This window comes from Hyaena hyaena, unplaced genomic scaffold (genome assembly GCF_003009895.1).
Source record: "Hyaena hyaena isolate Hyena2069 unplaced genomic scaffold, ASM300989v1 scaffold_598, whole genome shotgun sequence".
Classification (NCBI taxonomy): domain Eukaryota; kingdom Metazoa; phylum Chordata; class Mammalia; order Carnivora; family Hyaenidae; genus Hyaena; species Hyaena hyaena.
Genome location: NW_024081233.1, coordinates 388,092 through 415,915, shown reverse-complemented (window position 1 = coordinate 415,915; position 27,824 = coordinate 388,092). Strand labels below are relative to the sequence as shown.

At 35.9% G+C, this 27,824-nt stretch overlaps 1 protein-coding gene across 4 annotated transcripts in view; it reads left to right on the top strand.

Moving 5' to 3' along the window:
* Positions 1–27,824, top strand: part of VWA8 (von Willebrand factor A domain containing 8) — a 349,620-nt gene that overhangs the window by 35,692 nt on the left and 286,104 nt on the right. For all 4 annotated transcript variants that reach the window (XR_005532644.1, XM_039257082.1, XM_039257083.1 and 1 more), the window contains exons 3-7: positions 622–752; positions 4,052–4,162; positions 22,128–22,295; positions 26,623–26,787; positions 27,128–27,177. Coding sequence is in view for 3 of the 4 variants with exons in the window: in XM_039257082.1 (XP_039113013.1) it covers positions 622–752; positions 4,052–4,162; positions 22,128–22,295; positions 26,623–26,787; positions 27,128–27,177 (625 nt within the window). In the remaining variant the exon portion in view is untranslated. The remainder of the gene's footprint in view (positions 1–621; positions 753–4,051; positions 4,163–22,127; positions 22,296–26,622; positions 26,788–27,127; positions 27,178–27,824) is intronic.

The following is a 27,824-nucleotide window of genomic DNA, read 5'->3' as shown; positions in this document are numbered from 1 at the left end:
CTATAGAATTGTGATAATGATTCTAATTCCTTATATCACCCTTGAAAATCACTTGATTTTCTTTAGTGACACTTAAATATGATCATTCAAATGTTCTTACAAGCTTTTAAATGTGGTATTAGAGGCACATTTAGAGGTATTAGAGCCACTGACTGGGTGGCTTAGTCAGTTAAGCATTTGACTCTTGATTTTTACTCATGTTGTGATCTCCCAGTTCATGGGTTTGAGCCCTGCATCAGGCTCCATGCTGCAAGTGTGGAGCCTGCCTGGGATTCTCTCTCTCTCTCTCTCTCTCTCTCTCTCTCTCTTTCTTACCCTCACCTGCTCATGCTCTCTCACACTCTCTCAAAATAAGTAGTAAGTGTGAGATTATGTGATTCTTTGTGATATCATAAACTTTGTCCTGTTTTAATATTGATAACAATGGTTTTTATTGTAAAGCAGTGTGAGAATTCACCAGGTGGATGAATCAATGAATATGTGTGTTGTTCATGTATATAGATAGATAGATAGATAGGTACACTTTTTAAAATATAGTACACTATATGCATTGATTGCTTAGAGGTTTATAAGTAGTAGTCTGATTGCATTTCATTTCATCTTTTTTTTTCCTGCTTGAAGTTTCAGACTCTCTGGCTCAATCTGTTATTCAGCATCTAAGATGGATAATGCAGAAGGATCTTTTGGGGCAAGATGTCTTTCTAATAGGACCTCCTGGGCCTCTTCGACGCTCTATTGCTATGCAGTACCTGGTAAGCAATCAATTCTTATGGATTCCTAAGGTCTTAACTTTGATTAACTGTGTTTTAACATAAATTAAGATTAAGAATTTACAAAAAAATCAAGATTATGCATTACCTGAAAAAAATTTTAATGTTGAAGGATGCTTTGTTTAATAAGGAGTTTGGAATAAAGTTATTTGGGAAGCAAATAATATATTTATTGTTGGTAGCTTTTTTTAGCAAATTTTTGCTATAACTAGAAAGTTCTCAACTTCTGGTAAAAAGAAGAAATACAAATTCAGCCAATGAGTAGCAGATAGAATCAGCAACTATAAGGTTACAAAACAAAACTTAGTTTTATATTATATTATATAATTTATGTTATATTGCATTATTATATTATTTCATATTATATATTTATATTACTCAGGAAATATTCTTTTTTATCTTTTTAAATTTTATTTATTTTTAAAAAAATATAATTTATTGTCAAATTAGCTAATATACCATGTATAAAGTGTGCTCTTGTTTTTTGGGGTAGATTCCTGTGGTTCATCGCTTACATACAACACCCAGTGCTCATCCCAACAAGTGCCCTCCTCAATGCCCATCACCCATTTTCTCCTCTCCCCCATCTCCCCACCAACCCTTAGTATTTAAAATCCACATTTTAAAAAGCCAAATAATTCTCTTGAATTTTTGATGTTATATGGTCTTCTAAGGGAGCCTGCAGTTTGTAAAATATCTCTTATATATATACACATTACTTTCCTTTATATAGAGCAGACTATATATAGACTTTATATAGAGTTTATTAAGTAACTCACTCAAGCTTTTTCCAGCTAGTAAATGATAGAGCTAGACTTCAGATCTTCTTTCTGACCTGTTATCCTCTTACATGTTTGTAGTTTTTGAATACAGTTGTGAAGTGAGTTGAAATAGTAAAATCTCAACCCAAATTAAAAAAATTGTATAAGACTTCCCCCCCCCCCCCCAGTTTGCCTGCATTAATAGGCAGTGCTGTATTGATGGGAGGAAGATTGCCATCAGATGAAGTTGTTCTGTCTAAGATATTTTTTAGGATGAAGGGGAGAACTTCGCTCTAAGCTTCCTTGTGTTACTTGATATTGAAGAATTGATTTCTGTCCTATTTGAAATATGCTTCATGTACTCTTTTATTTCAGTAATGAATTTATTTTGGTATTTCCAAAATCATGTAGGGTGAGGATGATAAAAACACAATGGACAAATCAAAACTTAACTCTTTCTAGCCCATACCTTTCATATCTTTTACTTGTTTCTAGAGTGAGTTTATGAGGTAGTATTATCCTCATTTTATTGGTAGACAAGGCAAAAGTGGCTTGTCTAAGAGTGCAGAGTCAGCTACCGAGAATCCATTCTACGTGGTTCATTTTAAAGGCTACAATATCTCACTTTGATTTTGTTTCTGGCAAGATTCTGAAGCTTGTTAGGAATGTGGAATGAGAAGGACTAGGATATTAGAGGTGTCTTGTTGGTTCAAAAATGCAATATAAGTCTCTAAGTGTGAAACCTGTATCTTTAAAAAAAGAAAACAGCAACAAACTTTAAATCGTGAAACAGAGCTGAGGCAGCTTTGGGATGTAGAAATACACATAAGAACACTCACTAGCTAAGCTGCCTTGCGAACTCTGCAGTGGGTACTGTTGCCCTTAGATGTGAGATCCTATGCTTAGTAATATCCAGAGTAGTTAAAGTCTTTACAGGCAGACATTTGGGGGCATAATTTGATAGCTATGTTTACTTTATATTTAATTTATATAGAAGGAGTTTTATAGATAGCTCAAAAAAAAAAAAACAAAAAAACCCACGGACCACTGCTACCTCCTCCATCTGCTGCTCCTGGTACCGTTTGTGAACTTGCTGATACCATTCCTGGGAAGCAGCAGCTGAGGAGACGTTGGTGTTTGTCTTGTCTGAGGAAGAACGCAGGAGGCTGTCAGGACTGAGGATAATAATATCCTCGGTGTGGCAGTTCAGGGTGTCAGTAGGGTGCAGTTTAACAATAAGAGGAATCACTTTGTCAGCCAATTTTGACAGGGTTTTTCAGTGATCACATTCAGCCAGTCAGTGAAACAGACATGAAGGCACCAGCGATATGTTAAGAAACAAGAAGGAGGTATCTGCCCAAAAGAGAAATTGGGTCTTTAGTCCACGATGGTGCTTTTGGAGACAATGCATTCTTACTTAGAAAAACATCGTTTGGTATCAACACATCTTCACCACTATGATGTGTGTTTTTTCTATTTGAAATGTTTTCTACTTTCCATACATGCTTAAATTTATGGTGCATGGGAGCAGGCATATTTTATAAAAAAATGACAACTATGACATGTTTTTATTAACATGATATGGCAGAGAAAAATATCCTGTTGTGTGAAAAATGCTCTTTTACCATTAATGGCATGATCATTCACTTTTTTCCCTTATACCTCAGTAATTTAATTTGTTCTCCCTGTTTAATGAGAACATACTGCATGCCTTACTCAAATGGAGAACATCATTGTTTTTAATTCAATGTTGTAAAACCCAGGAAAATGTTAGACCTTTTATACATGGTTGTCACATGCAGGGAAAAATGGCATTAGGGATGGATAAATTATTCTAAAAGAAATGGATTCTGGATGATTTCTCCTTCAAATCAAAAGTGTTTGTTTTATATGAAAGAATTCTTTTTTCCCTCTCCTTCTCCTCATGCTTTCATCCTTCTTCATCTTTTCCTTCATGAATAGCTATCTATGTATGTCTTCCTTCTCTCTTCTGTTGACCTGACTATTGGTATTTACCTTATTTTCACACTTGGTAAAGTGGGACCTAATGTATCACAGACAGTTGGTAAACACTGGTTAATGGACTTAAATAATTTAGATCACCCTTTTAAAATAAGGTGACCATTACTTACTAAAATGGCTATCATTTGTAAAAAAAAAACCAAAAACCAAAAAACAAAAAACAAAACAAAACCAAGTTGGCAAGTTATTACTCGTGATATGTGAAAAGAATTCTATAGAAGACATTGAGATTTATAAGACCTGATTCTGATTATAATTGCTAAAGAAGTACTAATTATTAAGTAGTAAACTATTGGGTTCAATAAAATAGAGCTCTGAGGAGAGGTACGTACACGTTTTGATTAATGCTCAGTGTTTTGCATTTTTCTCAGAGCTAAGACTCACAATTTCATTTAAAATGTTTTTCTCTGGGGCAGTGGCATTATCAAATAACTGGCTCCCAAGCATATGTTGGGAATTTGGTTTAATTTTGGAACAATTTCACTCTCTGCTCTACAGGAGCTGACCAAACGGGAAGTTGAATACATCGCCCTATCAAGGGACACCACTGAAACTGATCTCAAACAGCGACGAGAGATCCGCGCAGGCACGGCTTTTTACATTGATCAGGCAAGTTCTTATCACACTCCAACACATGAGTGTTTACTCCAGGGCTAGGCAAAATTGATTTTTAAAGTAGAAAGAGAGTAGGTCACATAATAGTGAAAGATAGATGTACAGTGCTTTCTCCAGGCAGATTTAATTTAGATTTTTGGTTTCCCTGTTCTTAGAAATGCCTTCTGGGTTTAGCACTAAATAAAAAACTGCAGATGAAATTTGTCATTATAAAATGTTACCTAAAGACCAATATGCTGACTTCTTAATTTTTGATTGTTTCCTACTACTTGCATATTAGAAATTTGAATTTTTAAGTAAGAATTGAGATTTTAATACAGGAAATTCTCTAGCACATTTACGAAAGTATTCTCATTCTAAAAGCCAAATAGTTAAAGGTGTATTAAACATAGTAAAACTAAATATATACTTCCAGGAACTATAGCTTTGTTTGAGGGGGTGTTTCTTAGGTACAGATTACCAACTAAAATGATATTTTATGACTTTTATAATGAAGCTTATTGTACATTTCTTCAAACACATGGCTTAAAATATTGAATATTGTTCTTCATTAGGAATACATAATAGAAAAAAAGGACAGAGACCTTAAATAAGCAACTCATAGAGGAAAGATTTCAAATGTCCAGTGTATTCATGACAAGATGCTTCTTGATTGCAAAAATAAAAATTAAAATATTAATGAGCTGCTATTTTTCTTTGACTTCTCATATTGGCAAAGATTAAGGAATTTGCTAATGTTTATTATTAATAATGAAGAAGGGATGAAGAAACAGCATTGCTGTTGATGCAATTTTGAAAGAAACTTTGGCAATACCTATTAAAAGAAAAGAAATATATTTGGACCCAAGAGTTATGTTTCTGGCAATTTTATCTTCTTCCAAATGTTATTCACATAAAGCATGCAAAGTTAGATGCAATGGTATTTATGGTAGCATTGTTTGATATCATAAAACGATAAGTGAAAACTGTAGTAATATTTATTTAAGAAACTAGTTAAACTAGTTAAATAAATAATGGTAAGTAGAATTCTCTATAGCCATTAAAAAGGAAGAGATGAATCTATATAGATTACTATATGTAGTAATAAGAAAGAAGACCAGGATAAAGGATAAAAAATGAAGTTGCAAGACAACATAGATAATGTGATTCTATTTGTGGTAAAAAGAAAAAGAGAAATATATAAATGTGTATGTGTTGGAAATTTCCAGAAGGATGCACAGGAATCAATTAAAAGAGCTGACTTGTGTGGAAATGTGACACAGCATCTGGGGTGGGGCAAGAGAGGAGTTTTTATAGTTCTTTAAATTTGAAGCTTCTCATGAGCACACTATTACTTTATAATTAAAAAGGTATACATTTGACCCTTGAACAATGAAGCAGTTAGGGGTGATGCGTAGTCAAAAATTTGAATATAACTTTTAGGTCCCCAGAACTTAACTACTGATAGCTTGCTGTTGACTAGAAGCCTTACCAATAACCAAGTCAATTAATGTATTTTGTATATTATAAGTATTTTATACTGTATTATTATAATAATTTAAGAAAAAACAAAATGTTATTAAGAACATCATAAAGAAAACACGTTTATAGTATTGTACTGTGTTGACAAAAATCTGCATGTAAGTGGACCCATCCATTTCAGATGTGTTATTCAAGGACCACATGTAACTAAAATAAAAGCAAAAAACACACAGAGTGAAAGAATTTGTGGAGACCAGAATATTCATATTGTCTCATAGATTACTTATTAATTAGAAAAGGAAAAATGTACTTAAAATGGAGAGATTTGGTCATCACCACCTGAAATGATGGTGATCACATTTAGTATCCTAGTGTGAGAAAATCTGAGAGATTCAGGTTTCCAATTAAAAAGTAATCCTTTGTGGGGTGCATGGGTGGCTTAGTCGGTTAAGCGTCCGACTTTCACTTGGGTCATGATCTCGCGGTTTGTGGGTTCGAGCCCCGCGTCGGGCTCTGTGCTGACTACCAGCTCAGAGCCTGGAGCCTATTTCGGAGTCTGTGTCTCCCTCTCTCTCTGACTCCTGCTCACGCTGTCTCTCTCTCTCCCCTAGAAATAAATAAAAATATTAAAAAAAAAAAAAAAAGTAATCCTTTGTAGATGAAGCACACAGATACATTTTAAAGAAATCTGTTTTATTCACATAATGCCAAGGTTCACTTTATACATAATTTCTAATTACACATGGGAAAAGATGTACATTTACAATGCCTGCTGCTTTTCTGAACCCAGTGAGGCCAAGAGTGAGGAGCTGGGGAGAGAGCTTAGAAAGCAAGACTACAGCCTAAATAGTGCAGAGGAGATTGGGATGGATTTAATGACACCTAAAGAACTGGCTTTGTTTGGTCGAGCGTAGATTTAAATACATACTTTTTGAATCCATTTTATATCAGGATTGATTATTGCAATGCAGATAGTGAGGAAGAGAAACTGGGCTTTTATATGGTTATTATTGTAAAGGCACTTTAAGACTTTGTATTTCTTGTAGCATAAGGTGAATTATTTAGATAACACTGTAATATTATACTCTCCCTGCTGTTCTAAAAAGCATATGTTTAGATGATATCTATTTTACAGTTTATAAAATATTTAAAGTGCTATTATAAATGTATGGTGGTCTTTTTTTCTTTATGTTTTCTTGGCAAATCCTTCTTGTTATGACAAAAATTAGTTGTTCAGGATGTAATGCATTGACACCTTCAGAGTCTGTGATCATGATATAGGAACATTGGTCCTTTTCCTAAGTTACTTCAGACTTGAGACTGTATCTGATTTATATTTTTTCTTTTGCCTCTCGATATTCTTTATTATTTGTTCATAATCATATCTTAACAGTTCCTTGCTTATACTCATGTGATCCCATCACACCCAGAATAAAATCCAATCCTTTAACACACCTACAGTACTCTACAGGACCTAATCTTGTCTACCTCAGCTCCTTTCTCTCTTTCCCTTGCTTTCTAGGCTCCTGCTACATGGCCTTGTTTTCTTAAAAATAGATTGAATGCTTTTCAGCCTCAGAGCCTTTGTACTTAATATTTCCTCTGCCTAGTATGATCTCCCAGATCTGTGTATTCCTGCTTCCTCATCATTCAGATTATAAATTCTCAGAACATTTAACTAATCACTGATGATGCTCACCCCCCTTCCACATATACAGTGCTATCCTATTACACAATGTGCTCTTATCTGAATTTACCTAATAATTTCTTTGTTTCCATGATTATTGTCTATATTCTCCCACTAGAATGTAACTTTCTTGCTTAACTCTGACACCTAAAAACTGTCTGGAATATAATTGGCACTTATATTTGATGACAGATTTCTCCTTTGAATAATCATTGTTGTTAAATTTTTAAGTAAATTAAGAATAAATATGTTCTGAGTAAGACCGGGGGCTCGCCAGTGGAAAAAATATTTGTTTTTTGACATCTGTTTGGAGTCTTCAGAATGAATAATTCCCATCTGAATTCTAGATGACATTGCCAATTGATTACAAGCTAGTCATATGTTTCTTAGACTGAAAGATCTTTATTTTATTTAGAAATTTCTTTTATTTAATTAATATTGTTAACCATAATAATAGAACAATAAGAATAGGGGCGCCTGGGTGGCTTAGTCGATTAAGCGTCCGACTTTCGCTTAGGTCATGATCTCGCGGTTCGTGGGTTTGAGCCCCGCATTGGGCCCTGTGCTGACTGCCAGCTCAGAGACTGGAGCCTGTTTCAGCCTGTGACTCCCTCTCTCTCTGACCCTCCCCTGCTCACACTGTCTCTCTCTCTCTCTCTCTCTCTCCTAGAAATAAATAAAACATTAAAAAAAAAAAGAACAATAAGAATAATAAATATTCTCAAATTGATGTCTGAGATCAAGGGAGAGGCAGTATCTCCATTCATTCATCAGTAGGTGATGGCTGTAACCTAGATGGGCCAACATAGATGAAAAAATACCTGTGGCCCTCAGGTGGGTGCTGGGAGAGAAGGTTTGGAGTTTCACTGTGGTTCATGTATGCACATATGACTGATATTCAGGTAATTACTAATTGACATTTCAGCTGGATATCTTGCCAAAACCCCCGATTCCAGTTGAGGGTCATGACTCTCAACCTCATCACTTATCTTCCTGCAGGATACAAGATGATTGATGATAAAGTAAGAGGTTAAACTGAACTGCTACTCTTGAAGGTTAAAATTAGGTTAATAATTCTATAGTAGGAAATTTGTAAATGCGGGGTGCCTGGGCGGCTCAGTTGGTTAAGCCTTCAACTCTTGATGTCAGCTCAGGTCATAATCTCACGGTTTGTGACTCTCCACTGTCAGTGTGGAGCCTGCTTGGGATTCTCTCTCTTCCTCTCTATTTCTGCCCCTCCCCCGCTCTCTCTTTCTCTCTCTCTCAAAATAAATACATATTAAAGAAAAATAATATCAAAAATGCTTTTTATAGGTGTGTGTGTGTGTGTGTGTGTAGTATTTATTAACAAATATTTATCAAAATGACTCCTTTGTGTCAGGCACTATCTGGGGACAGTGAACAAAAGAAACAAATTCCTGTCATGGAGCTTATGATTTAGTGGGGGAAACAAAAGCATAGTAAAGAAGGATGGTATGATAAAGTAAATGCTAAAAGGGCATTGGAAAGAATATAAAAGTTACTTTTCAGGGGCGCCTGGGTGGGTCAGTTAGTTGAGCGTCCAACTCTTGATTTTGGCTCAAGTCATGATCCTAGGGCCATAGGATGGAGCCCCCTGTTGGGCTCTGTGCTGAACATGGAGCCTGCTTAAAATTCTCTCTCTCTCTCTCTCTCTCTCTCTCTCTCTCTCTCTCTCTCTCTCCTCCTTTCTACCTCTCTCCCCAGCTTGCACATGCTCTCTCCCCCTCTCTAAAATAAAAAATAATAGTCATAAATACAAAATAAAATTATTTTTATCTTCCCCTTCAAGACTGACAATGCAAATGTTTTTTCTTTTTTCAAAAATTTTTAACGTTTATTCAATTTTTGAGAGATAGAGAGTGCAAGTGATGGAGCGGCAGAGAGAGAGGGAGACACAGAATCTGAAGCGGGCTCCAGGCTCCGAGCTGTCAGCACAGAGCCCGAAGTGGGGCTTAAACTCACAAACTGTGATATCATGTCCTGAGCTGAAGTTGGCCGCTTAACCAACTAAGCCACCCAGGTGCCCCAGTGTAAATATTTTCTATATTATTTTCTGTAATTCCTGTATGCATATCTATTTAAGTTTTACAAAAATTGTATGCCATGTGTATAACATTTTATAGTCTGCCTTTTAAAAAATCGTATTTTATAAGGAGCATCTTTCTACAACTCAAAAGTATAATTTTTAATGTCCATACAGTATTTCGTCAATTAGATGTGCTATTATTTATTGAACATTCTCATTTTATCCACATTCCCATGTTGTTGGTAATTTAGGTTCTTTCGAAGTTTTCACTAATTAATAACACTTTGGTAAATATCACTGTATTTATGTCTTGTAATTACTGATTAATTTTTAGGTTTGAATACTAGAAATTACTAATCAGAAGGTCTAGACATCTTCAAGAATGATTCGAGAATAATATTGCCAAATTGTTTTCCAGGAAGCATGTTAGTGGATTCTTGTCAGTATTGGATCTTTCTTTGTATGTATTTTGCCGAATTGGTAGGCTTTAATTTGCATTAAAAATTACAAAGTAGGCTGAATCTTTTTATATGTTTTTTGGCTATTGCTTCTGTAAAACGTCAGTGAATTGAGTGGATCTGGAAAAGGAGAAAGGGACTGATGAAATAACTTACAGTCTGTCCAGAAAATGTTGCAATTTACAGTATGCTTGTCTATGAAATATTTGCCGAAATGTATCCACTTGTTGATATAAAGGTAATTTGAATATTTTTTATAGAATTGCCTTCCTAAGCACATTATAGATTAAGCTTCCTAAAAAGAATTGGTTAAAGAACAAATAAAAAAATTGTATGGCTGGTATTTTGACACCCATGGAGAAATAAGGAGACTAAAAAATATTTTGGTACCACATTAACTTTCCTTTGCTTCAGAAGATAAAATAACCTGGAAAAAAACCCCTAAATCATTGATATTCTAATCCTTTAAAATTCTGTCACCACAGTTTTTTTCTTACCTTAGTTGTCGACATTCTCTTTATTAATTCTGTTGATTGCCACGTGACTCCAAAGAGCTGGAGTAGAACACTAAGCCATAGAAAATTGCCTTCAGTGCTGAAGTGTGAGCCAATACAAATGAAGCTACAAATAAATTACATTTAGACTTTAATGTCTGGCTGGGAGAAGACACTCAAGATAATTTGGGGAGTAGAAAGCCAGAATGGGGAAGTTCATATGATTTCCTTAACTTTTTCTAAGCCAGGAATTCTTTTCACATTAGGATCTTGTTAATTTGTTTGATAGGAAACTACATTTCATAACATATGATATACATGTTTAACGTTAAGGATAAAAATGCATTTTAAATACTTATGTAATATTAAAAATTTTTTTTATGTTTTTTTTTTTTTTTGAGAGAGAGAGACAGGGCAAAGAGTATGCACACATGTGAGCAAAGGAAGGGCAGAGAGAGGGAGACAGAGGATCTAGAGCAGGTTCCATGCTGGCAGCAGAGAGCCTGATGTGGGGCTCAAATTCATGGAACCACGAGACCATGACCTGAGCTGAAGTCAGATGTTTAACTGACTGAGGCACCCCAACCATTATATAATATTTTAATGTAGTCTCTTCTGTTTTGCCTTATTTCTGATTCTCCTTTCTAATAGAAAAAAATAAGGATTAACCTTTAAATAAGGATTAACTGCTTAAATATTATAGGCCATCAAAAGTAATACCTAATACATTGAGTAGCAGCGCCTTTGATCAGAAAATACGATTTTCTACAGAAACAAGGCTATTGAAAGTGGCTGAACTCTGTTATTGCACTAGACCCTTGCAACCCTTTGAACCATATGTTAATATGTTCTTTTTAAAATTTTTTAAATTATTTATTTCTTAACCGACTGAGCCACTCAGGTGCCCAATTTTTTACTTATTTCTGAGAGAGACAGAGACAGCGTGAGAAGGGGAGGGTCAGAGACAGAGGGAGATACAGACTCTGAAACAGGCTCCAGGCTCTGAGCTGGCAGTCAGCACAGAGCCCAACGCGGGGCTCAAACCCACGAACTGCGAGATCATGACCTGAGCCGAAGTCAGACGCTCAACCGACTGAGCCACCCAGGCTCCCCTGTGATAATATGTTCTAATTGTCCGTTGGATAGTTGGAGAAGGTCTCTCTATGTTTACTCTGGCCTCTGTGTTAGTTAGAACTCAGGCCTCTGCTCCTTACGATGTTGCCATCTTGCTCAAGCCAACTCTTATGTGCTCATATGATGTTAACTGCTTGGCAGATTTATCTAATTCATTAAAAAGAGCAAGGCACATAATGTAACTCTCTAACTATACTGGAATTTAAAATAAAAAATAAAAAATCAAGGCATAAAAACAACTTTTATTGAGACCTCTGTTCTTCACGTGGCTGCATGAATCCTCAAAACATCCTTTGGAGGGAGATGACTTCCCTGTCTTCTAAGTAAAGCACCTGAGTCTTAGAGGGCCATGGTCATACAACTGATAAATAGGTGAGATTTGAGCCAGGATCTGTCCAGTTCCAAAGTTTAGGTTCTTTTGTACCATATACTGTTTTCCAGAAAGAACAATGATGATGATGATGATAATGGCCACAAGGGCTACAAGGATGATAGTATTGTTGGTAATAACAACTAATCATTTTGTGAAGGTTTACTGTGAGCCAGAGGTTATCTTGGTTAATCTTCACCATAATCTGTGAAATAAGAACCATAAATAGTATAGCTTTAGAAAGAAATGGAGGCTCAGAGAGGTAAAGGCTAAATTACCCACAGCTTGTAAATGGCAGAACAATGAAAAATCAATCTGATCCCATTCTGAGATTTTAAAATAAATAAGTTAAAATGTAATTATTTTCCTTTTTCTTTGGCTTCGTCAGTGCTGTTACACTGTAGCCATTCTGAGTCATTTGAAACTCTTTGGAATCTATATTCATTAAATCATAGCTATATTAATAATAACTTCTATTTATAGATTTGATTGCTTTAAATTTTTTTTTCCAGTACTGCTTTCTTTCATAAATAGTGACATTTTGCAATACCCCTTGAGGGTATTCTCATTTAGTAAATGAGGACACAGACCTCCAGATTAATTGCTTGCCTAAGGTCTTTTATCAAATCAGAAGCAAATCTAGAACAGGGGCTTAGACAGTTTTTGATTTTTAGGTCATACAGCCTCTTTGATCTTGAAACCCTTCATGCCTACATGTTGGGTTGTTTAAAGCTGTGATATAAGGTGGTTTGTCCAGAAGGATTCTTGCTGCATTTTTCTGATTTCTCTTTGAGGAAATTAGGTCTCTGGAAGTTCTATAGCTTGAAGGACAAGAAAGGATTCTTATGGTTGATGTAATTTCTACTTTCAGTAAAGATCACAAGTATTCATTCCACATAAAATATGTATGCGTTGCTCCTTTTTTTTTTTTAAGATTTTAAGGGAAAAAGTATGCCACAATTATTTTATTTAAAAATCTGTATAGAAAAATTTTGAAATATGTAGCCTAAATCTCTCCTGCCGACAGTTTAACTTGTTCTGTTCTCTTATTATAACAAGTGTGGGCATAGATAACTCTTATCCTTCATATAAAAATTCTTCCTAAACTTACATAACAGCATCTTTTAACTGAGCCGTTACATTTTTACTCCATAAACACTGAAAGCCCTCTGTGAGCCACTTCTGCACCAGTATAACATAAAAGGCAGGGTTCTCACCCCCTGAGGACCTGAGAATCTTGCTGGGGAGATGAAACAGGCATGTGGGAGAACCCGGAAAACTTCAGCATTGTGATTCCTCACATATGTGCTGAGCAAACAGGGCAAAGAGGGCATCAGTGTGAGGAGGGTAAGATGTTTGGGTCTCTGTTGGGCACAAAATTTATAAAAAAAATTTTTTTTCCTTCAGCATCTCCAATTAAATTTGAGACTTACAGCATGTACAACTATTACTTAATGGATTTATTTTGTAGTTGTTTTTAACATGCTTCTTTACAGATGTGATGAGATTGTATTAGTAAAGTTTGACAGTCCTGATTAAAGGATTTTCATCATTCTACAGACTCTTAAGGAAGACTAGAGGAAGCAAAATGATACTGAATTAGTGACTAGTATAATTTCTGTAAATTCAGTGATTCATATTTTATTACTAAAGTACATCTTCATAAGATTTTCTTCTTTTAGCCAGTGTTCTTGCCTACATTAAAAAAAGTTTAATTTACAGATACATACTGGGTCTATTACCCTGTAACCACAGGGCAGTTGAGAAGAAAGTTAAAAAGCTTGGGTGATCCTTTGCATGATAATTTTTTTTCTTTTTCTTTTTTTCAAAAGAAGAAACACTCATACATTTATACTCCTCTTGTTATAGTCCTGTCTTCGGATCCAGTTGAACCGTAAAGAATCCATTCTCATTGCTGCCTAAATTGCGTGTAAACTAAGTAAATAATTTAACATTGAGTTAACAAGAAAAAAGCTTAGAAGGATTTTTAAAAATAATATTCTTAATAAAGTTGAGATAAGTTGTGTGATCATAGTTCTTCTTGTTGAGATAGAATTTACAGATGGCATGATTCATTCTCTCACTTCCAGCAGGTAAAATCCCATCTTCTTTAGGATGACTGAGAAATGAGATATGGTACCTGTTCCATTTGCCTCTTTTAGTAAAGTGAACAGGAAGCGAATGAAGGCTCCCGTTGGGATGCTGGCATTGTGGATGGGAAAGGTGATGGATGCATGAGATATTTAGAGGTTACACTTATATTGTTTGAGAAATGAGAAGTAATAAATTCTGTATGGTGGGAGAATCAGTGAAATTTTAATTGAAAAAGACATCAGGAAGAAGGCTTGATTTAGGAAAGAGGTCATGATTTGATTCAGCATGTTAAGTTGAACACCTGTATGTAGATGTTAAAAAATATGTGGAAATAGGAGTACAGAACTCAGGAGGAAGGTTAGGGTCTCACAGTATATTTCTCAAGATAATGAAATAAAGAAAATGAAAAAAATGTTACCTATTGTTGTTGTTGCTATTTAGTTAATATAGCACATAACACAGCATTTGCCATATAATGGGTACTCAGTGAGTGAATGAGGATTTGTGGGAGTAGGTTAGATCTTTGCCAGTGAAATAACAAGTGAGAAAAGATGAGGGGAGAAGGTTAAGAGTAGAGCCTTGGGAAATGCTTGCTTTTTTTTTTTTTTTTTTTTTTTTTTTTTTTTTTTTTTTTTTAGAAGACAGGAGTCAGAGGAAGGGCTGGGGAAAGCCAGAGGGGAAAACCTACTTGGTAAATGTCCAAGAAAGAAGATGAAGCATAAGAGAGGCTCAAGGGAAGAGGGTTGGAGAAAAGGAGAACATGGGTATCAAGAAAATACCTGAGTTTTGGCTGTTTGATTTTTGGTGCTTGCAAGTGAACAGTTTCAGTAAAATAAGGGTAATGGAGGGTTATTAGAGGCAGTGTGTATGTGGACTATTTTTCAAGGGGCTTGAAGATAAAGAGAGGATCTTAAGAGGTATCAGGAGACTAGATTTTATTCAAATACAGACAGGTTTGTAGAAGAGAAGGAATTTGAAGATGGAGTTAAGAGATCATATAGTTGGTAGAAGATTTTGGAGGAGGTGGAAGGGGCTGCCATTAAACTCCAGGTAGATAGAATTAGTCTTAGAGGGGTGGGAGGAGTGGTTGTCAGAGAAATCAGAGTAGAGTAGAAAGATGAAGACGCAGAGGGGCTGTATGATGGAGTGAAGAAAAATAATGGAATCTCAATTCAGAAGACTTTAATCATCATGAGAAAGTACTGGACAAAATCATGTGAAAGAGTTGAAAAAGACTGGTAGCTTGGCTTGGCAATAACTTGTATAGGAAATGAAGGAAATTCTTTTTAAATAGTAGTGAGGATTTAGCTGAGGTTGACCAATGTGAGTTTGTAGTGGCCTCTCCTCACATTTTATCACAGATTTGTAATAGAGCTGATAGGAGCACATGTTCCATCTCTAGAACATTGTCATTGTCTTCCCCAAATCATCCCATGGACTTATGAATTAAGGACTTTTAAAACAAGGTTCTTAAAAGAAGAGGCTTATTTACTTGGGGTTTAGTAATGAGGTAAGAAATGGCATAGTCCTCTTATTCTCTTTCCTTTATTCCTTAGTCCTAGAAGGGAGTTATAGCTTTTTCAGTGTATAACATATTGTGGACCTTTCTATAGATTAGTAAAGATAGGGCTAAATCATTATTTTTGATAGCTGTATGGTAGTCCATCCTACTGATTTATTAAAGTATATTTTGCCAAGCCTCTAGATTGGCATTTAGAGTTTTTTTGTTTTTGTTTTTTGGGGTTTTTTTTGGCAATAATAAAATTGTTTTCGTGTATCAGTGCATGTTTTCCTGACTATTCCATAGGATAAAGTCCTTGAAATAGAATTGCTGGATTTAATGAACATACCCATTTACATTTTTTAAAATATTGTGCCAAATCAGTCTCCATAAGGTTGTCATTTTGCACATAGATCAACCACGAATGAGAATGCCAGTTTCCTCTTAACCCTACCAACACTGGGTATTATTCTTTTTAAATCTTTGCCAGTTCGAAGTTCTAAAAACGTTTTGTTTTACCCTGTAGCTCTTTGTTAACCAATGAAATTGAAAATATTTTATTATAGTGCTCATTTGCATTTTATAGTGATATTCATTTTCTTAATCTGAAAAATTCTTCTTATATTAAACATATTTATTTGGCATTTGTTATATGTATTGCAAACATTTCTTCCAAGTTTTCAATCTGTGTTTTAATTTTTTTGTTTCCTATATGGAAAAATTTGTATGTAATAATTCTGTCTTTCCTTATCGGTAGAATTAGCAGAAAGAATTTCTCTACTTCAGGATTATTTAAAAAGTCACATATTGGGGCACCTGGGTGGCTCAGACAGTTAAGCGTCCAGCTTCAGCTCAGGTCATGATCTCACAGTCCATGGGTTCCAGCCCTGTATTGGGCTCTGTACTGACAGCTCAGAGCCTGGAGCCTGCTTCAGATTCTGTGTCTCCCTCTCTCTCTGCCCTTCCCCCACTTGCACTTTGTCTCTCTCTCTCTCAAAAATAAATTAACACTAAAAATTTTTTTTTAAGTCACATATTTTCATACAGTAATTATATGGTTTTACTTTTACCATTAACTTTTTAAATTCATTTGGATTTCTTTTCTAAATTCCTAATTTCCACTATTTTGAAATGCCATTTTTCTCATATATTAAAATCTTTAAGAATTTTCATTAACTAAAAAAAATAAAAAATAAAAAAATAAAAGAATTTTCATTAACTAGTCTTTATATATAGAAAAGGTAGTCTGCTTGATCAGGGCAAAAAAAAAAAAAAATCACGTGGTACACAGGATTCCTATCAAAGAATCTCTCTTATCCCTTATTCTCCTTTCCCAGTGTTTCTTGTCCACACATTAAATTTCTACATATACTACAGCATACCATTGTGTTCTGTTCTGTTCATTTGCCTATCCATTTTTTCCATTTATTTTTTAAATTAAAATCCCCCCTTTATTGTTCTTCTTTTACAGACCTTCCTGGAAATGTTTCTAATGAATTATTTATTAAGGGGAAGTGAGAGACATTTAGAAGGCACTGTCAGAAATTGGATCCTTGCCTGATTGGGTTTTCTTACATTAATATTTAGTTGGAGGAAGAAAGAACTTAGGTAATTTTTTTACCTAAGTAAAATAAAAAACAATAATTTTGTAAGTAAAACAAACCAAAAAAGACACTTAAACTAGAGTTTGTTAAATTTTCAAACCAATTTATCAAGAAGTGTCAGTTACTAATTACATCACAAAGGGATCATAGTACAATAATGGGTTATGTTGAACTATCTCTTTTTCTAGATAAATTTAGACAAAAGACTAGTTCACTCCTACTCAGTTTCAGAGATTTCTTTAATTTGACAGTGTACTACCACTATGGTTTGTAGTAGTAGTCATGGCACGTCTGACTCCAAATGTATGGGTTTTCTGCAGCAAGCAGTTCTCCAATTCTCTATAGACATGAATGGAGTATTCCATAATTTAAGTCAATTCTGACACTAACTACCTGGTGTTAACACAGACCCCACAGGTTAGGAGTCAGTCCAAGACTGGCCCCATTTCAAGATGCCAGTCACAAGTTTGAGCCGTCCATACTTCTGACTGTCTGGCTGTTTGTAGGGATTCTCACAACCCCTCCTCCAGTTTAATAATTTGCTAGAATGGCTCATAGGACTTAGGGAAACACTTTACTTCTATTTACTGGTTTATTATAAAGGATATAATAAAGGATATAAATGAACAGCCAGATTAAGAGATACATCAGATGAGGACAGGAAGGGTCTCAATGTAAGAGCGTCTGTCTCTGTGGCATTTGAGGTGTGCCACCCCCTGATGTGTGGATGTGTTCACCAGCCTGAAAGCTCTCCACATCTTATTGTGTAGGACTTTTGAGGGGGTTCCAATACATACACATGAGTCATTAAATAAATCATTGGCCACTGGCGATTAATTTAGTCTTGCCTCTCTGGGGCTGGGGCCTAAAGTTCTAGCTCAAACCATATGGTAGGTTCTTCTGGCAACCGGCCCCAAACCTGAAGCTATTTAGGAGCCAGTCAAGACCTTCCCCATTTGCATAAACTCAGGTATGTTTGAAGAGGTTTATTTTGAATAAAAAAAAGATTCTCCTCTCATCCCTATCACTCAGTAAATACCAAATGAGTTCTGCAGTGGGAACTGGGGATGAAAAGCAAATACATATTTCTTATTATGTCACAATTGATTTGAAAGACAATATTAATTTGGGGAAATGTGATTGTAGTTACTCTAGAAGTCTTTAGGGCACTACTGGAGAGTCACATAAACTTTGAGTTGAATGGAGTCACTTGTGTGTGTATAAATGTATTCTGCAGATTTTGTTTTTCTAAATAGGCACACAACAAATTCTTTTTTTTTTTTTTTTTTTTTATATTTCTTTCTGAGAGAGAGAGAGAGACAGACAGTGTGAGAAGGGGAGGGTCAGAGAGAGAGGGAGATACAGAATCTGAAACAGGCTCCAGGCTCTGAGCTAGCTGTCATGTCAGCACAGAGCCCGACACAGGGCTTGAACCCATGAACTGTGAGATCATGACCTGAGCCAAAGTCGGACGCTTAACCGACTGAGCCACCCAGGTGCCCCAGCACACAACAGATTCTAAGGCCTAGAAAAACTAATCATCTAAAGTTACTAATCATCTGCGTTTGCATTATGTGTTAACCTCTTCTTCATCTACTCTGTTTCTCCATCACTTAAGGACAGGTTAAAATTTTAGCATTGCCGTTTTCAAGCTGTATAACCTCTCTTCAGTTGAACAATTGTGCAAGATACTGTGTACTTTAATATTTTTTTTTAATGATTGTTTATTTTTGAGAGAGAGAAAGAGACAGAGCGTGAACAGGAGAGGGGCAGAGAGAGAGGGAGACACAGAATCTGAAGCAGACTCCAGGTTCTGAGCTGTCAGCACAGAGCCTGACATGGGGCTGGAACTCACAAACCCTGAGATCATGACCTGAGCAGAAGTCCAGTGCTTAACTGACTGAGCCACCCAGGCACCCCAATATTGTATACTTTAGAGGACTGTCATAAGGATTAAATTAAATAACATAAGTGGAAGAACTTGATACATACATGCCAGTTATTACTCTGTAGACCCTACTACTTTCCCTCTCAGTAGTTGGATCAAACTATCTCCAACATTAAGTACCAACTTTTTCAGTTTTATTTCAATAATTATGCACTCTATTTTTTCTGTCCTTCTCTACGAGCTCTTCCTCATCACCATTTGAACATGCTCAATTTTTTAGTTCATTAAAAAAAAAAAAAAAAAGGCCACCATCACCCACACTGTCCGGAGCTCACTCGCCCTTCCTGGCAGCAGCAGGCCTCTCCCTTCTTTTCACGGCCAGTCATTTTGTAGAATGTTGCTCAACTTGGGCTTGTCTTGTGTTTCCTCATGAGTTGATTGAGATCATACATTTTTAGTAAGAATATTGTAGAAGTGAGGCTGTGTCCCTCTCAAGGCATTATATTAAAAATGTAGTACGTGAAATTGATACATCTCTTTAGTGGTAATGTTACTTTTGATCACTCGGTTAAGGTGGTAACTACTAGGTTCCTCCACTGTTGTGTTATTTTTCCCTTTGCCTTTTTGAGTCTCTACAAATACTCCTTTTCTCATCATACTTTCACCCACTGAGTTTACTATCCATTGATGATTCTTGTTTCCAATAGTTATTGTTATGGTGATTTTCTATCAGTTTTTAATAGTAGAGGTTCTTAACTTGAAGTTTGCATGGTATACATATTTTACTCGTGCATTTTACTCAGAGAAGAGGTACAGCATTTGTCAGGTTTCCAAGAGGTCATTGGGTCGTATCATCTTTTTCCATCTGTCACTACTCTCTCAACTTTATGATCACAGCACCTATATCCGTTAGAGTAGATGAAAGGAATTCCTTATATATTTGGCTTCTGCTTCTGGTCTTTCCAAATCTGTCTGAAAAGACTCTAAGCATAACAAACCAAAATATACCTGAGGTGAATAAAAGCAGTATTTGTTATTGTCCTATGTTGTCTAGACTTTGTCTTCCCTGGCCCACAATTGGGAAACCATTAAATTTTGATATCTGTATTTCTAGTTTTATATCAAAGAACATGTGTTTTCATCTTTATGAAGTTTTTAAAAGTCGAATACAGAATTCAGTCTGTCTTGTAACAAAGATCGATAAAACTGTTTAGAATGTTTTAAAGAATATTGCCATAGGTTTTGATAACTTAATTGTAATTGTTTCTCTTTTATTACAGGCTATGCCTTTTTGGAGTAAATAGATTCTCATGAAGGAAAGCTTAATTGAGACCTTAGCTGAAACCTGAATTTTTATAAGAAGTAGTTTATGTTTTTATTTTTAATTCCTCAGAAACCATTTCTATGGCTTTGTCTTTTATACAGCTGGCAAAAATGAGATTCTTATAGTTTTGTTTTTTAGGAAATACTATATCACTTATATGCATGCCTTTTTTTTAAAATAAAGGTATTACCACAAGATGGCTAGTTTGGTAGAAGAGAATTAAAATATATGTAATAATGATAGATTTGAAGGATAATGCGTGAATTTGTCTTATTTTTTTAACGGGATGATCATGTTGAGTCTAATGTGGTTTTCATAATAGTTTATATTTTTAAAAATACATAAATATCTGAAATAAACTAAATTCTACAATGCAGTGTGAAATTCAACATTGTATTGAAATAATACTTGATTGAACAATGTCTATTTTCTTCTCCACACTTGGAAAGTCAATGCTTTGCTGTTTGAGAAATTTCTTAGGAAATTTCTTGAGGAGCTTGGACTTAGTAGAGAGGAGATATGGGAGGTAATTGGGCCCTGAACTAAAGAGGTGGTAGAAGGGATGAGTTCAAGAAATATTAAAGAAGTTAAATCATCAAGACATGGTGATAAATTGAATGTAGGAGATGAGATAGGAATCAGAGATCCTGGCATGGGTGAATGGTCTTCCTACCTTAAAGAGAAAGTATAAGAGGAAGAGCAGATGTGGGGGAAAAGATGATGTATTCAGTGTTGCACACGGGAGCCTGAGGTGAGCTTGTGGAGTCTGGTTAGAGACATCCATGTGATAGAACTGTGGTTGAGCTTGGAGGAGCTCAAGATTAGGGAATGATCTGCATCTAGGTGGTTGGAACTTTGTCATTGAGCAAGATTACTCAGGCCAGACCTCATAGAGGAAGAAGAGCTGTGAGTTAAAGATGTGATTCTTGCATTACCTACATGCAATGGGCAGGCAGAAAAAAACAGTTTTTTTTTTTTTTTTTTTTTTTTATGAGAACGCAGTGCCGTGGATGCTAAAGAAGGAGACTTTTAAGGAGAGAGTGAGAACATAAACTTAGCACATTAATCCTCTGCCTATTGTTGAATGAGCAGGAGAAATGTCATTGAGGTTTTCTTTTTCTTTTTCTTAAACAAGATTTTCATGGATTTTGACCCAAAAGTAGTTTTTTTTCTATTTGTTCAGGATTTATCAATTAAAGAAAGATACTTTTTTCACATCTTTAGTACCTTTTTTGTATTATAGTTTTCTTGTCTCTTACATTTGGGACACACTTTATTTCCTATTTTTCTCTATTACTAATTTTTAAAAATTTTACATGGAAGATTTATAGGACTATGGTTATAACCAGTGTGCCGTAAAACCTGACTCTTTTTCTGTTTTGGTAAGTTTGTAATGTTGTCAGCACTGAACATTAGACTAAAGCTGATATCATTTCGATGGCGACTCTTGTTTGAAGCTCACAATCCCCATGAATGCTCACCTGGCTTATTTGATCCTCACAAGAAGCTTGGGAGATAGATAGACCAGATTGTAATCTTCATTTCTTTGTTCTAGTTAAGGAGTCTATTTTCTTGTTTAATTATGTGGCTGATTCAAAGACAGCTCGTAGTTTTCTGTTTCACCGGCCATATGTCTAAAATGTTGCAGCTGAAAGGAACCTCGGAGATCATTTCTTCCCATCTCTTAATTTTAGAACTAGTGAAACAGGCCTAAAGAGAGAATCACTTGCCTAATATCACATCAGCAGATAAAGCAAAATCAAATTCTGGAACCCAGCTTTCCTGATTTCCTGATCTGTATAATAAGGACCACAAGTTTAATTTGCATTACAAGTAAGATTAGGCCGTGCTCTGGTATCTTCAATATGTTCACGTTGCTTTTATTTTTTGGAAATAGTGTGCAGTTCGTGCAGCCACAGAAGGCAGAACTCTCGTTTTGGAAGGCTTGGAAAAGGCAGAGAGGAATGTTCTGCCTGTTTTGAACAACTTGCTGGAAAATAGGGAGATGCAGCTTGAAGATGGACGCTTCCTAATGTCTGCAGAGCGTTATGACAAACTTCTCCAAGTAAGAAATGAAAAATCTGGCTCCCTTATCTTTGCTATTGAGCTATGGATGGTGCTATTTGTTTTATAAGACATGACTGTATCAGAATGAGGACAGTGTTCAAGTGGCTCATAGCTGTGGTGAATCGCTGCAGGTAGGTCATGAGTTTGCAGTTTCACAAGGTTCTTCAGTTTGCAGATCATATTAGAAAACCTCTCAGGGTTTTACTTTTCTTTCCCCCCATGTAATAACTATGTTTTTCTTTTTTCCCCTCCTTTTAATTCTCTCTTCTGTTTCTCCCTCCTTTCCTATCTTTCTTTTCTGTCAACAACTATGTACTGAAAGTCTAATGGCTTCTAGACAGTGCTGGGAAGACACAGCTGAATATAGTGTAGTTCTTGGCCTCCAGAAGCTCAAAATCCAGGAGATATTGACAGAAATGAACATAATATTTGAAAGATACCCTGATGGTCCAAGCTATCCATATCTGATGCCTGGGTTATTGTAAGAGCCTCTGAAAAACCCCGATTCCATTCTGGCTGCCCCACAGCAGTCAGTGATCACTTTAAAACATGGGACAGATTAGGTCAGACCTCTGTTCTAAACCTTCTCCTCAGTATAAGACCCAAAGTTTTACAGTGGAAAATAGGTTCTTGTCAGATCTGGGCTCTTACTGCCTCTTTGGGCTTATCACCTGCTATCTTTTTTTATTCCATCCCAGCTTATAGTATTCTCTTTACTAAAACTTAAACCTGCTGGGTAGACATTTTACTAGTAGTGCTTTGCAAGTCATTTTGCTCTTCCAGAATGGTTTTTCCCCAGATTATCTGCCTGACTGCTCACTTCTATACACCTTCAGGTCCTTGTTCAAATGTTACGTTATTGATGAAGCCTGCTCTCACCTCCTGTTTGACATGGCTTCGTCCTCTCTGCCCCCATGCTCCCTGACCCTGCTCTATTTTTTGCCGTAGTCTTCTAACATCCTGTGTGATTTACTGACTTGCTATGTTTTTAGGTCATTCGCTGCCTCCCTCTACTAGATTGCACTTTCACTAGGAGAGGGCTTTTTGTCACTGATACTATCTCTAGCTCATAGAACAATGCCTGGCACTTGGTGGGTGCTCAATAACTATTTGTTGAGTGAATGAATAAGTACAATAAAATCTTTAAATACTGTGATGCCAGTTGATACATAGAGGACAACAAGAGAGTGTGAGGCCCTTCAAAGGCTTTGGAGAAGGGCTTCATGTGATGTCACAAAAGGACAAGAAAGGGCTCATAAAACCCTTGCTCTAACCGAGAGCTCTTCCTCTGTATTCTGTAACTTAGACACCTGTGCTGTGATGTGTGAAATACATATATCCTAATTTTATTGTCCCAAGTTGGCCACAGATTACTCAAGAGCAGAATCTGTGTCTTCTGTTTCTTCTCGATACTGCTGATACAAGCCCAGGACACACTGGGCACTAAATAATGCATGCTGACACCCCAAGGTCTGATTGATCTGATGCTTCATGGCTGGCAGGATCAGAAATATCTTTCTGATTTCCACTGTGCAAGTCTGTTTTCTCAGAAACCTGTCACGCTACCCTTTTAGCTCTCTGTTTCTTTACTGTTTATGGGAGTTTCTAGATGCTGTTTTCATTGTGCGGTACATAGTTGTCTTGTTTTGGACCTCTATATGAAGATGACATCATACTAATATGATTAGAGGGGATAATTGAGGATTTAATTGGTAAGAAAAGTTGAATTTATTTATTCACATTGTTATAGTTAATTTACTAAGAGAGTATTATTTATTTAAATTTATTTTAAATTTTAGTTAATACTTTATAAATAAAATGTCTTTAAATAAACATAAGAATATTAATTTATATTTATTACTTTTAAAGTACGTAGATGTTGATGTTATGCAGAACATTTTCTCTTTAGATACTTTCTAATTATAAAAGAACTATTATTTGCCCCTATATAGTTATTTGCCATTTTTAATAGATTTTTAAAAAATTGTTTGTTTTCGAGAGGGAGAGCGCCCAGGAGCAAGCAGGGAAGGGGCAGAGAGATAGGGAATCTCAAGCAGGCTCTGCACTATCAGAGGTTCAAGCTCATGAACCATCATCATGACCTGAGCCGAAATCAAGAATCAGGTGCTTAATCGTGCACCCGGTTATTTGCCATTTTTAGTAAATGACTTAGAATTTAGTAAATTTTTCCATATTTAGATGTGGAATTTTTCTTAAGTATAGATAGAAGTTATTTCACAATAAGAAATTTGATACATTCTTTGTGTTAGAATTTTTGCCGAGTTATCGAACATTTTACTTTGGGTAAGAATTTGAGATGTGGGGTCTAGAGGGTTTTAGTACACAAGGAGTGCCTGTTATTTTTGAGAAAGATGTACTACATTGTTTTTCCCAATGTAAATATCAGTATAAATACATAGTTTTCATTGATAATTATTATTTCTATATTTATAGAGTCTGTCTCACAAGAACCTCGTAGAATATAGGCAAGATCCCTTCACAGGACATCATCACCTTAAGACAATTTCTATGATAAAAGGATTTCATCACCATAATTTAAGTCCCACTTATTTCCAGCTAGATTCAATATACTAAATTTAAATATCTTGAAATGTTAATGGTTTCATAGAAGTGTTTGTAGTAGAATTTTGTTATTATGGAAACAGACATATCAGTGTGTATAAATTTCATTTATATACTGATTATTATTTTTGGGTAAGTGGAAGATAAAAATATTCAGCTCTCTGAAGATTGTACTCTTGGTTTTTCAGACAGGCTAGATCCAGAGTCTTGTTTTCTAGCGCATGTGACATAGTGTCACTGTTCGTCCTGTTTATTAAATGTGGGATCATACGTTTGGTTATGCCTGAAATAATTATGTCCTTAAATTATTTCATGCAGTCAACAGACATTTGTCCTATTATGTTTAAGAGGTAATAAGACCTCTAAGGGCTTGGATCCAGCATGAGGTGACAATGAGCAGAAGTCAGTGCCCACATGCATAATGGTAGAAGTTTGCATAGGATACAGTGGAGGGGTACAAAAATGATTCTAATGGAGGGAGGGGTTAGAAAGAGGCCCATTTTAGTGACAGTGTTCCTTGTGCTGAGCTTTAAATGATACTTGTGTTTCTGCTGTGCGAAGTGGAAAGGCGTTCCAAGCGAATGGGGCAGAGTTGGTGAAGCAGCATGGTGTGTCTGGAGAGCCACCATTGTGAGATGGGGCTGGAGCACAAGGGCGGGGAAGGTGGGCTGAGGGGCAGGTATGCAGCCATTGACGAGAGTAGGAGGCTCATCTGACTCCACCAGGAAAGTCCTTGAGTGTCACTTTAAGAGTTTCTACACTGTCATATGGGCTGCACCCCCTTGAAGATATACTGAAAGTTGAGACCTGTCTCTCAGAATGTACGTGTGCACTTCATATAAACCTTGTAAGCTCCTACAGTGAAGAGCCACTGATAGGGTCGGGCAGGGAAGCAAGGAATGACATCTCACAGGTGCCTACTGTGGACCAGTTGCTTTCACATACACTATAGACTCTACTCTTCATAATGGCCATAGTAATGTTGGTGATATTATTCCCACTTTGTGGATAACAAAGCTGAGGGTCATAGGGTATAATAACATGCTCTTGCTCACTTCACTAGAGTTTATGCTGAGCGCTAGAGCCACAATTTATAACTCCAAACTCTGTAATGTTTCCAGTCTCAACTCCAAAATATGCTAGTTGCTGGACCATGGGCGAGTTATAGAATTCCTTTGAACATCAGTTTGTTCATCCATAAAAAGGAATTAAATGTTTATTTGCATTCTGGTTAAAGTTAAATGAGTAAAATTCTTTGAAAGTACTTACTTACTATGTAGTGAGTTTTCAGTACATGTTAGTTGTTACTATTGATATGCCTTGGCAGAAATGTACCCATAAACGTAATTGTCTGTTTGAGGTCCACAGGGTAGTCTCTTCTCTGCCAGTGAGCAGTCAGTCCATCTAGGACTACCTTTTTACATTCTCTGGTCTGAACCAGTATATTTTCTGATTCTCTTCACTTAGTTTGTCTGTGACTACAGCTTAGAGATCTGACCCACATTTTTCTTCGTTCCTTGATGTGTTAGCTACTTCTCTGTTCAACACCAGTCTTCATATTGTAAATCTTCCCTGGCACCCTCCTCCTGAATTGACTTTGCTTCCTTCCTTGATGGTTTGGTTTTGAGGTTGTTCTGAAATACAATTTACTCAACAATCAGGGCCTAAATTCCTTAGCCTGGCAGCTCTTACAATTGTAATTTGCATTGTTGATGCTGTGAGTTTCCATCTCTTTGTTTTAGGATCATACCAAAGCAGAGTTGGATGCTTGGAAGCTTGTTCGAGTTAGTGAAAATTTCCGAGTCATTGCGTTGGGTTTGCCAGTGCCTAAGTACGCCGGGAATCCCTTAGACCCCCCTCTCCGTTCTCGATTTCAGGCCAGAGATATTTATTATCTACCCTTTAAGGTAAGTGCTAACAAGAATAATTTAGTTTTTAAACAGATTGTCTATTTACATTTGGTTAGTATAAAAATGTTACTATGTTTGTATGTCCCTCTCAGTAGTTAATGGAGACAAAAGACATAGGGTAAAGAAAATCTCTGGAAATTTAGAAGAAAATTTATTGGGGCATTACTTATCTGATGGATTTTAAAAAGGCTAACTTTTAGAAAATGACATGTATCAAGCAGTGTTATTTTGTTATTACTTACATAGTGTCTGCCTTATTAAAAGTATGAAGTGTGTCTAAAATTTGCATTTAATTTGTTACATCCCCTATTGATTTGATATGTTTCTGTTATTTTAGGACCAACTTAAACTGTTATATTCAGTTGGAGCTAATGTTTCTGCTGAGAAGTAAGTATTTCTGCTACACGAGCGTGCGCACGTGTGCGCACGCGCACACACACACACACACTTCTATAAATATCTGGATGCTTAACATTGAACTTGTTTATTTGTTTTGCTCATTGACTGATTGATTAATTCATCCATTCAACAACTATGCTTTGAAGAGTTTTTTAGTAACTGTGGTAAGTGCTAATGATAAAGTTAATAAGATATGATCTTTGGAGGCAAGAAACTCAAGATCTAATAGAGTTTAAAGATATGTGAATACATTAGTTTAACATCATATGGTAAGGGCCATAATTTCAAAAAGGCATTGGCATTTGAGATGGGTCCTAAAGAATGAGTAGGCTTTTGCTAGATAAGAAATGGAATTAAGGAATTCTAAGAAGTTATTTTTAAAGCATGGGGTATGAGAGTGTATGCCTTGTTCTTGAGGCTATAAAAAGCTCCTGGTGGCTGGGGTTCAGGTTCATATTAAGAAGGGAGGGAGGTGAGGCTGGCAGGATAAATTTGGTCCAGGTTGTGAAAAACCTCACATGTTGTGATACATTTAAGAATTTAAGAAATATATCTGTGTATCTAATCAGCTTCTGAGTTTTAAACAGAATATTATAATATGAAGCTGTTGTTTCTTAAGAATTTAATAGTAAATG